General features: G+C 66.8%; 1 protein-coding gene across 2 annotated transcripts in view; it reads left to right on the top strand.

The window, feature by feature from the left end:
- Positions 1–322: 322 nt before the first annotated feature.
- The window catches only part of dnmt1 (DNA (cytosine-5-)-methyltransferase 1), a 66,793-nt gene continuing 54,689 nt past the window's right edge, over positions 323–12,426 (top strand). Inside the window, exon 1 of one of the 2 annotated variants that reach the window (XM_043695007.2) lies at positions 323–442. In XM_043695007.2, the coding sequence (XP_043550942.2) occupies positions 381–442 (62 nt within the window). In that variant the 5' untranslated portion in view covers positions 323–380. The remainder of the gene's footprint in view (positions 443–12,426) is intronic. The other variant, XM_043695008.2, reaches the window with a different exon arrangement.

The following is a 12,426-nucleotide window of genomic DNA, read 5'->3' as shown; positions in this document are numbered from 1 at the left end:
GATGATGAATGACTTGGACCGTGAGCATGAACCATAACGTGCAGGAGGAGGGGGGTGGCCATCGTGTGTTTTAGAAAGAAACCTCCCGCTAAGTTCATTGTTGAAACATAGAAGACACCAGCTGAATTGGCCAAATTAATTATTAATGGTGGCGGTTGAATATTGATGTTCTGATTCTGACCTGGGTGTTCAAAATGATGATTTATGACTCGTCCCCCCTCCCACTTGGCAGCGGGTCGACCAGTCCTGATCGCGCGCGAAACTCCCCGCCCGCTCGCGCCGCTGTTTTCCGCCCGGAGCCGGGAACCGCCGCCCCCTTTCCCCCCAACTCCACCCGCCGGCCGGCCGGCCCGCTCCATCCGCCCGCCCGCCCGCCCGCGATGCCAGCCCGGACCAGCGGCAGTGCCGCCGCATCCTCCCTGCCCGAGGACATCAGGAAGCGGTGAGTGAATGAATTACCCTCAGGCGAAGCCGGGGCCTGTGGCCTCTCCATCCCCGGGGTGGGGGTGTGTGTGCGGGGGGGGGGGATTGCGGCCCGGTACCGCCAGCGTCAGCAGCGTCCCCGCCCCGCCAGCCCGGTGTTAATGACGGGGGGGGGGGGGGGGGTGAAGGCTGTGGAGCTGGTGAGTGAAACCCCAGCCCCGGCGCCTTGGTGATGGCGATCGGAGGATTTGGCGCCAAACTGCAGCCCGGGTTTCTCACCCCCCCCCCGGCCATCATCACCCCCTCCCCCCATGACCCCACCCCACCCATCACCTCCCCCCCATCACCTCCGCCATCACCCCCCTCCCCCATCAACCCCCTTCCCCCATCACCCCCCTTCCCCATCACCTCCCCCCATCACCTCCCCCCATCACCCCCCTCCACCATCACCCCCCCTCCACCATCACCCCCCCTCCGCCATCACCCCCCCCTCCGCCATCACCCCCCCCTCCGCCATCACCCCCCCCCCTCCGCCATCACCCCCCCTCCGCCATCACCCCCCCCTCCGCCATCACCCCCCCTCCGCCATCACCCCCCCTCCGCCATCACCCCCCCTCCCCCCCATCACCCCCTCCCCCCCCATCACCCCCTCCCCCCCATCACCCCCTCCCCCCCCATCACCCCCTCCCCCCCATCACCCCCTCCCCCCCCATCACCCCTCCCCCCCATCACCCCCTCCCCCCCCATCACCCCCTCCCCCCCCATCACCCCCTCCCCCCCATCACCCCCTCCCCCCCATCACCCCCTCCCCCCCATCACCTCCTCCCCCCCATCACCTCCTCCCCCCCCATCACCCCCTCCCCCCCATCACCCCCTCCCCCCCATCACCCCCTCCCCCCCATCACCCCCTCCCCCCCATCACCCCCTCCCCCCATCACCCCCTCCCCCCCATCACCCCCTCCCCCCTCCCCCCCATCACCCCCCTCCCCCCTCCCCCCATCACCCCCTCCCCCCATCACCCCCTCCCCCCCATCACCCCCTCCCCCCTCCCCCCCATCACCCCCTCCCCCCCTCCCCCCCATCACCCCCTCCCCCCCATCACCCCCTCCCCCCATCACCCCCCTCCCCCCCATCACCCCCTCCCCCCCATCACCCCCCTCCCACATCACCCCTCTCCCACATTACACCCATCACCTCCTCCCCATCACCTCCTCCCCACATACCCCATCACCCCCACCCCCCATCACCCCCACCCCCCCATCACCCCCACCCCCCCTCCCCCCCATCACCCCCTCCCCCCCATCACCCCCTCCCCCCCATCACCCCCCCATCGCCTCCCTTCCCCCATCGCCTCCCTTCCCCCATCGCCTCCCTTCCCCCATCGCCTCCCTTCCCCCATCGCCTCCCTTCCCCCATCGCCTCCCTTCCCCCATCGCCTCCCTCCCCGCCGTCATCATCAGCCCCTCTCCGCCGTCATCCCCCCTCAGCGGTCGCCCCCCCTCCACCACCGTTATCGTCATCCCCCCTCAGCTGCCGTCATCATCATCCCCCCACCCCCTCGGCCGCCATTGTCATCATCACCTCCTCCGTCGTTGTCGTCGTTATCCCCCCTCGGCCGTCGTCGTCCTTGTCCCCCCCTCTCCGCCATCATCATCCCGCCTCCCCGTCGTCGTCATCATCATCATCCCGCCTCCCCGTCGTCGTCATCATCATCATCCCCCCCTCCCGCCGTCATCATCATCATCATCATCCCCCCTCCGCCGTCGTCATCATCATCATCATCCCCCCTCCGCCGTCATCATCATCATCACCCCCCTCCGCCGTCATCATCATCAACATCCCTCCCCTCCGCTGTTATCGTCATCATCATCCCCCCAGCCGTCATCATCATCATCATCCCCCCTCCGCCGTCATCATCATCATCCCCCCCGCCGTCATCATCATCCCCCCTCCGCCGTCATCATCATCATCACCCCCCCGCCGTCATCATCATCATCATCCCCCCCGCCGTCATCATCATCCCCCCTCCGCCGTCATCATCATCATCACCCCCCCCGCCGTCATCATCATCATCATCCCCCCCGCCGTCATCATCATCATCATCCCCCCCGCCGTCATCATCATCATCATCCCCCCCGCCGTCATCATCATCATCATCACCCCCCCCCCGCCGTCATCATCATCATCATCACCCCCCCCGCCGTCATCATCATCATCATCCCCCCCGCCGTCATCATCATCATCATCCCCCCCGCCGTCATCATCATCATCATCCCCCCCGCCGTCATCATCATCATCATCCCCCCCGCCGTCATCATCATCATCATCCCCCCGCCGTCATCATCATCATCATCCCCCCGCCGTCATCATCATCATCATCCCCCCCGCCGTCATCATCATCATCATCCCCCCCGCCGTCATCATCATCATCATCCCCCCCCGCCGTCATCATCATCATCATCCCCCCCGCCGTCATCATCATCATCATCCCCCCCCGCCGTCATCATCATCATCATCATCATCCCCCCGCCGTCATCATCATCATCATCCTCCCCGCCGTCATCATCATCATCATCCCCCCCGCCGTCATCATCATCATCATCATCCCCCCCGCCGTCATCATCATCATCATCATCCCCCCCGCCGTCATCATCATCATCATCCCCCCCGCCGTCATCATCATCATCATCCCCCCCGCCGTCATCATCATCATCCCCCCCGCCGTCATCATCATCATCATCCCCCCCGCCGTCATCATCATCATCATCCCCCCCGCCGTCATCATCATCATCCCCCCCGCCGTCATCATCATCATCCCCCCCCGCCGTCATCATCATCATCCCCCCCGCCGTCATCATCATCATCATCCCCCCCGCCGTCATCATCATCATCATCCCCCCCGCCGTCATCATCATCATCATCCCCCCCGCCGTCATCATCATCATCCCCCCCGCCGTCATCATCATCATCCCCCCCGCCGTCATCATCATCATCATCCCCCCCGCCGTCATCATCATCATCCCCCCCGCCGTCATCATCATCATCATCCCCCCCGCCGTCATCATCATCATCATCCCCCCCGCCGTCATCATCATCATCCCCCCCGCCGTCATCATCATCATCATCCCCCCCGCCGTCATCATCATCATCCCCCCCGCCGTCATCATCATCATCATCCCCCCCGCCGTCATCATCATCATCCCCCCCCGCCGTCATCATCATCATCCCCCCGCCGTCATCATCATCATCATCGCCCCGCCGTCGTCATCATCATCATCCCCGCCGCCGTCGTCATCATCATCATCCCCCCCGCCGTCGTCATCATCATCATCCCCCCTCCGCCGTCATCATCATCATCCCCCCTCCCCCGTCATCATCGTCCCCCCCCCCCGCCGTCATCATCATCGTCTCCCCCCTCCGCCATCATCATCATCATCATCATCCCCCCTCCGCCGTCATCATCATCTCCCCCCCTCGGCCATCATCATCATCCCCTCCCCCACGGTCGTCATCATCATCGTCCCCCACTCCGCCGTCATCATCATCATCGCCCCCTCCTCCGTCATCATCATCACCCCCCCCCCTCAAGCGTCATCATTATCTCCCCTCCACCGTCGTCATCATCATCTCGCCCTCCGCCATCGTCATCATCACTTCCCCTTCTCCTCTGTCGTCGTCATCATCATCATCCCCCCTCGGCCACCATCATCACACCCCCCCCTCAGCCGTCATCATCATCCCCCCCTCGGCCGTCATCATCATCATCCCCCCCCTCTCCCGCTGTCATCATCATCCCCTTCGGCCGTCATCACCATCATCATCATCCCCCCTCGGCCGTCATCATCATCATCACCCCCTCGGCCGTCATCATCATCATCCCCCCCCCCTCCGCCGTCATCATCATCATTCCCCCCCCCCCCCCCCCCCGCCGTCATCATCATCATCATCCCCCCCGCCGTCATCATCATCATCCCCCCACCGCCGTCATCATCATCATCCCCCCACCGCCGTCATCATCATCATCCCCCCTCTGCCGTCATCATCATCATCCCCCCTCCGCCGTCATCATCCCCCCTCCGCCGTCATCATCCCCCTCCGCCGTCATCATCCCCCCTCCGCCGTCATCATCCCCCCTCCGCCGTCATCATCCCCCCTCCGCCGTCATCATCCCCCCTCCGCCGTCATCATCCCCCCTCCGCCGTCATCATCCCCCCTCCGCCGTCATCATCACCCCCCGCCGTCATCATCGACCCACCTCCGCCGTCATCATCCTCCCCGCCGTCATCATCATCATCATCCCCCCGCCGTCATCATCATCATCATCATCCCCCCCGCCGTCATCATCATCATCATCCCCCCCGCCGTCATCATCATCATCATCCCCCCCCGTCATCATCATCATCCCCCCGCCGTCGTCATCATCATCATCGCCCCGTCGTCGTCATCATCATCATCGCCCCGCCGTCGTCATCATCATCATCGCCCCTCCGCCGTCATCATCATCATCGCCCCTCCGCCGTCATCATCATCATCCCCCCCCCCCCCCCGTCATCATCATCATCCCCCCGCCGTCGTCATCATCATCATCGCCCCTCCGCCGTCATCATCATCATCCCCCCCCCCCCCGCCGTCATCATCATCATCATCCCCCCCGCCGTCATCATCATCATCCCCCCACCGCCGTCATCATCATCATCCCCCTCTGCCGTCATCATCATCATCCCCCCTCCGCCGTCATCATCCCCCCTCCGCCGTCATCATCCCCCCTCCGCCGTCATCATCCCCCCCTCCGCCGTCATCATCCCCCCTCCGCCGTCATCATCCCCCCTCCGCCGTCATCATCACCCCCCCGCCGTCATCATCGACCCACCTCCGCCGTCATCATCCTCCCCGCCGTCATCATCATCATCATCCCCCCCGCCGTCATCATCATCATCATCATCCCCCCCGCCGTCATCATCATCATCCTCCCCGCCGTCATCATCATCATCATCCCCCCCGCCGTCATCATCATCATCCTCCCCGCCGTCATCATCATCATCATCATCCCCCCCGCCGTCATCATCATCATCATCATCCCCCCCGCCGTCATCATCATCATCATCCCCCCGCCGTCATCATCATCATCATCCCCCCCGCCGTCATCATCATCATCACCCCCCCCCGCCGTCATCATCATCATCATCACCCCCCCCCGCCGTCATCATCATCATCATCCCCCCCGCCGTCATCATCATCATCATCCCCCCCCCGTCATCATCATCATCCCCCCGCCGTCGTCATCATCATCATCGCCCCGCCGTCGTCATCATCATCATCCCCCCGCCGTCGTCATCATCATCATCCCCCCGCCGTCGTCATCATCATCATCCCCCCGCCGTCGTCATCATCATCATCCCCCCTCCGCCGTCATCATCATCATCCCCCCTCCCCCGTCATCATCGTTCCCCCCCCCCCCGCCGTCATCATCATCGTCCCCCCCCTCCGCCGTCATCATCATCATCTCCCCCCTCCGCCATCATCATCATCATCATCATCCCCCCTCCGCCGTCATCATCATCTCCCCCCCTCGGCCATCATCATCATCCCCTCCCCCACGGTCGTCATCATCATCGTCCCCCCACTCCGCCGTCATCATCATCATCGCCCCCTCCTCCGTCATCATCATCACCCCCCCCCCTCAAGCGTCATCATTATCTCCCCTCCACCGTCGTCATCATCATCTCCCCTCCGCCATCATCATCATCGCCCTCCGCCATCGTCATCATCACTTCCCCTTCTCCTCTGTCGTCGTCATCATCATCATCCCCCCCTCGGCCACCATCATCACACCCCCCCTCAGCCGTCATCATCATCCCCCCCTTGGCCGTCATCATCATCATCCCCCCCCTCTCCCGCTGTCATCATCATCCCCTTCGGCCGTCATCACCATCATCATCATCCCCCCTCGGCCGTCATCATCATCATCATCCCCCTCGGCCGTGATCATCATCATCACCCCCCCTCCGCCGTCATCATCATCATCATCATCCCCCCCGCCGTCATCATCATCATCATCCCCCCCGCCGTCATCATCATCATCCCCCCGCCGTCATCATCATCATCATCCCCCCCGCCATCATCATCATCCCCCCCGCCGTCATCATCATCATCTCCCCACCGCCGTCATCATCATCATCCCCCCTCCGCCGTCATCATCCCCCCTCCGCCGTCATCATCCCCCCTCCGCCGTCATCATCCCCCCTCCGCCGTCATCATCCCCCCTCCGCCGTCATCATCCCCCCTCCGCCGTCATCATCCCCCCTCCGCCGTCATCATCCCCCCTCCGCCGTCATCATCCCCCCTCCGCCGTCATCATCCCCCCTCCGCCGTCATCATCCCCCCTCCGCCGTCATCATCCCCCCTCCGCCGTCATCATCCCCCCTCCGCCGTCATCATCCCCCCTCCGCCGTCATCATCCCCCCTCCGCCGTCATCATCCCCCTCCGCCGTCATCATCCCCCCTCCGCCGTCATCATCCCCCCTCCGCCGTCATCATCCCCCCTCCGCCGTCATCATCCCCCCTCCGCCGTCATCATCCCCCCTCCGCCGTCATCATCCCCCCTCCGCCGTCATCATCCCCCCTCCGCCGTCATCATCCCCCCTCCGCCGTCATCATCCCCCCTCCGCCGTCATCATCCCCCCTCCGCCGTCATCATCCCCCCTCCGCCGTCATCATCCCCCCTCCGCCGTCATCATCCCCCCTCCGCCGTCATCATCCCCCCTCCGCCGTCATCATCCCCCCTCCGCCGTCATCATCCCCCCTCCGCCGTCATCATCCCCCCTCCGCCGTCATCATCCCCCCTCCGCCGTCATCATCCCCCCTCCGCCGTCATCATCCCCCCTCCGCCGTCATCATCCCCCCTCCGCCGTCATCATCCCCCCTCCGCCGTCATCATCCCCCCTCCGCCGTCATCATCCCCCCTCCGCCGTCATCATCCCCCCTCCGCCGTCATCATCCCCCCTCCGCCGTCATCATCCCCCCTCCGCCGTCATCATCCCCCCTCCGCCGTCATCATCCCCCCTCCGCCGTCATCATCCCCCCTCCGCCGTCATCATCCCCCCTCCGCCGTCATCATCCCCCCTCCGCCGTCATCATCCCCCCTCCGCCGTCATCATCCCCCCTCCGCCGTCATCATCCCCCCTCCGCCGTCATCATCCCCCCTCCGCCGTCATCATCCCCCCTCCGCCGTCATCATCCCCCCTCCGCCGTCATCATCCCCCCTCCGCCGTCATCATCCCCCCTCCGCCGTCATCATCCCCCCTCCGCCGTCATCATCCCCCCTCCGCCGTCATCATCCCCCCTCCGCCGTCATCATCCCCCCTCCGCCGTCATCATCCCCCCTCCGCCGTCATCATCCCCCCTCCGCCGTCATCATCCCCCCTCCGCCGTCATCATCCCCCCTCCGCCGTCATCATCCCCCCTCCGCCGTCATCATCCCCCCTCCGCCGTCATCATCCCCCCTCCGCCGTCATCATCCCCCCTCCGCCGTCATCATCCCCCCTCCGCCGTCATCATCCCCCCTCCGCCGTCATCATCCCCCCTCCGCCGTCATCATCCCCCCTCCGCCGTCATCATCCCCCCTCCGCCGTCATCATCCCCCCTCCGCCGTCATCATCCCCCCTCCGCCGTCATCATCCCCCCTCCGCCGTCATCATCCCCCCTCCGCCGTCATCATCCCCCCTCCGCCGTCATCATCCCCCCTCCGCCGTCATCATCCCCCCTCCGCCGTCATCATCCCCCCTCCGCCGTCATCATCCCCCCTCCGCCGTCATCATCCCCCCTCCGCCGTCATCATCCCCCCTCCGCCGTCATCATCCCCCCTCCGCCGTCATCATCCCCCCTCCGCCGTCATCATCCCCCCTCCGCCGTCATCATCCCCCCTCCGCCGTCATCATCCCCCCTCCGCCGTCATCATCCCCCCTCCGCCGTCATCATCCCCCCTCCGCCGTCATCATCCCCCCTCCGCCGTCATCATCCCCCCTCCGCCGTCATCATCCCCCCTCCGCCGTCATCATCCCCCCTCCGCCGTCATCATCCCCCCTCCGCCGTCATCATCCCCCCTCCGCCGTCATCATCCCCCCTCCGCCGTCATCATCCCCCCTCCGCCGTCATCATCCCCCCTCCGCCGTCATCATCCCCCCTCCGCCGTCATCATCCCCCCTCCGCCGTCATCATCCCCCCTCCGCCGTCATCATCCCCCCTCCGCCGTCATCATCCCCCCTCCGCCGTCATCATCCCCCCTCCGCCGTCATCATCCCCCCTCCGCCGTCATCATCCCCCCTCCGCCGTCATCATCCCCCCTCCGCCGTCATCATCCCCCCTCCGCCGTCATCATCCCCCCTCCGCCGTCATCATCCCCCCTCCGCCGTCATCATCCCCCCTCCGCCGTCATCATCCCCCCTCCGCCGTCATCATCCCCCCTCCGCCGTCATCATCCCCCCTCCGCCGTCATCATCCCCCCTCCGCCGTCATCATCCCCCCTCCGCCGTCATCATCCCCCCTCCGCCGTCATCATCCCCCCTCCGCCGTCATCATCCCCCCTCCGCCGTCATCATCCCCCCTCCGCCGTCATCATCCCCCCTCCGCCGTCATCATCCCCCCTCCGCCGTCATCATCCCCCCTCCGCCGTCATCATCCCCCCTCCGCCGTCATCATCCCCCCTCCGCCGTCATCATCCCCCCTCCGCCGTCATCATCCCCCCTCCGCCGTCATCATCCCCCCTCCGCCGTCATCATCCCCCCTCCGCCGTCATCATCCCCCCTCCGCCGTCATCATCCCCCCTCCGCCGTCATCATCCCCCCTCCGCCGTCATCATCCCCCCTCCGCCGTCATCATCCCCCCTCCGCCGTCATCATCCCCCCTCCGCCGTCATCATCCCCCCTCCGCCGTCATCATCCCCCCTCCGCCGTCATCATCCCCCCTCCGCCGTCATCATCCCCCCTCCGCCGTCATCATCCCCCCTCCGCCGTCATCATCCCCCCTCCGCCGTCATCATCCCCCCTCCGCCGTCATCATCCCCCCTCCGCCGTCATCATCCCCCCTCCGCCGTCATCATCCCCCCTCCGCCGTCATCATCCCCCCTCCGCCGTCATCATCCCCCCTCCGCCGTCATCATCCCCCCTCCGCCGTCATCATCCCCCCTCCGCCGTCATCATCCCCCCTCCGCCGTCATCATCCCCCCTCCGCCGTCATCATCCCCCCTCCGCCGTCATCATCCCCCCTCCGCCGTCATCATCCCCCCTCCGCCGTCATCATCCCCCCTCCGCCGTCATCATCCCCCCTCCGCCGTCATCATCCCCCCTCCGCCGTCATCATCCCCCCTCCGCCGTCATCATCCCCCCTCCGCCGTCATCATCCCCCCTCCGCCGTCATCATCCCCCCTCCGCCGTCATCATCCCCCCTCCGCCGTCATCATCCCCCCTCCGCCGTCATCATCCCCCCTCCGCCGTCATCATCCCCCCTCCGCCGTCATCATCCCCCCTCCGCCGTCATCATCCCCCCTCCGCCGTCATCATCCCCCCTCCGCCGTCATCATCCCCCCTCCGCCGTCATCATCCCCCCTCCGCCGTCATCATCCCCCCTCCGCCGTCATCATCCCCCCTCCGCCGTCATCATCCCCCCTCCGCCGTCATCATCCCCCCTCCGCCGTCATCATCCCCCCTCCGCCGTCATCATCCCCCCTCCGCCGTCATCATCCCCCCTCCGCCGTCATCATCCCCCCTCCGCCGTCATCATCCCCCCTCCGCCGTCATCATCCCCCCTCCGCCGTCATCATCCCCCCTCCGCCGTCATCATCCCCCCTCCGCCGTCATCATCCCCCCTCCGCCGTCATCATCCCCCCTCCGCCGTCATCATCCCCCCTCCGCCGTCATCATCCCCCCTCCGCCGTCATCATCCCCCCTCCGCCGTCATCATCCCCCCTCCGCCGTCATCATCCCCCCTCCGCCGTCATCATCCCCCCTCCGCCGTCATCATCCCCCCTCCGCCGTCATCATCCCCCCTCCGCCGTCATCATCCCCCCTCCGCCGTCATCATCCCCCCTCCGCCGTCATCATCCCCCCTCCGCCGTCATCATCCCCCCTCCGCCGTCATCATCCCCCCTCCGCCGTCATCATCCCCCCTCCGCCGTCATCATCCCCCCTCCGCCGTCATCATCCCCCCTCCGCCGTCATCATCCCCCCTCCGCCGTCATCATCCCCCCTCCGCCGTCATCATCCCCCCCTCCGCCGTCATCATCCCCCCTCCGCCGTCATCATCCCCCCTCCGCCGTCATCATCCCCCCTCCGCCGTCATCATCCCCCCTCCGCCGTCATCATCCCCCCTCCGCCGTCATCATCCCCCCTCCGCCGTCATCATCCCCCCTCCGCCGTCATCATCCCCCCTCCGCCGTCATCATCCCCCCTCCGCCGTCATCATCCCCCCTCCGCCGTCATCATCCCCCCTCCGCCGTCATCATCCCCCCTCCGCCGTCATCATCCCCCCTCCGCCGTCATCATCCCCCCTCCGCCGTCATCATCCCCCCTCCGCCGTCATCATCCCCCCTCCGCCGTCATCATCCCCCCTCCGCCGTCATCATCCCCCCTCCGCCGTCATCATCCCCCCTCCGCCGTCATCATCCCCCCTCCGCCGTCATCATCCCCCCTCCGCCGTCATCATCCCCCCTCCGCCGTCATCATCCCCCCTCCGCCGTCATCATCCCCCCTCCGCCGTCATCATCCCCCCTCCGCCGTCATCATCCCCCCTCCGCCGTCATCATCCCCCCTCCGCCGTCATCATCCCCCCTCCGCCGTCATCATCCCCCCTCCGCCGTCATCATCCCCCCTCCGCCGTCATCATCCCCCCTCCGCCGTCATCATCCCCCCTCCGCCGTCATCATCCCCCCTCCGCCGTCATCATCCCCCCTCCGCCGTCATCATCCCCCCTCCGCCGTCATCATCCCCCCTCCGCCGTCATCATCCCCCCTCCGCCGTCATCATCCCCCCTCCGCCGTCATCATCCCCCCTCCGCCGTCATCATCCCCCCTCCGCCGTCATCATCCCCCCTCCGCCGTCATCATCCCCCCTCCGCCGTCATCATCCCCCCTCCGCCGTCATCATCCCCCCTCCGCCGTCATCATCCCCCCTCCGCCGTCATCATCCCCCCTCCGCCGTCATCATCCCCCCTCCGCCGTCATCATCCCCCCTCCGCCGTCATCATCCCCCCTCCGCCGTCATCATCCCCCCTCCGCCGTCATCATCCCCCCTCCGCCGTCATCATCCCCCCTCCGCCGTCATCATCCCCCCTCCGCCGTCATCATCCCCCCTCCGCCGTCATCATCCCCCCTCCGCCGTCATCATCCCCCCTCCGCCGTCATCATCCCCCCTCCGCCGTCATCATCCCCCTCCGCCGTCATCATCCCCCCTCCGCCGTCATCATCCCCCCTCCGCCGTCATCATCCCCCCTCCGCCGTCATCATCCCCCCTCCGCCGTCATCATCCCCCCTCCGCCGTCATCATCCCCCCTCCGCCGTCATCATCCCCCCTCCGCCGTCATCATCCCCCCTCCGCCGTCATCATCCCCCCTCCGCCGTCATCATCCCCCCTCCGCCGTCATCATCCCCCCTCCGCCGTCATCATCCCCCCTCCGCCGTCATCATCCCCCCTCCGCCGTCATCATCCCCCCTCCGCCGTCATCATCCCCCCTCCGCCGTCATCATCCCCCCTCCGCCGTCATCATCCCCCCTCCGCCGTCATCATCCCCCCTCCGCCGTCATCATCCCCCCTCCGCCGTCATCATCCCCCCTCCGCCGTCATCATCCCCCCTCCGCCGTCATCATCCCCCCTCCGCCGTCATCATCCCCCCTCCGCCGTCATCATCCCCCCTCCGCCGTCATCATCCCCCCTCCGCCGTCATCATCCCCCCTCCGCCGTCATCATCCCCCCTCCGCCGTCATCATCCCCCTCCGCCGTCATCATCCCCCCT

This window comes from Chiloscyllium plagiosum, unplaced genomic scaffold (genome assembly GCF_037043375.1).
Source record: "Chiloscyllium plagiosum isolate Xiang-an unplaced genomic scaffold, Cpla_swu_hap1 HiC_scaffold_45, whole genome shotgun sequence".
Classification (NCBI taxonomy): domain Eukaryota; kingdom Metazoa; phylum Chordata; class Chondrichthyes; order Orectolobiformes; family Hemiscylliidae; genus Chiloscyllium; species Chiloscyllium plagiosum.
Note: the sequence above shows the minus strand (reverse complement) of the source record. Positions and strands in the feature narration are given on the sequence as shown.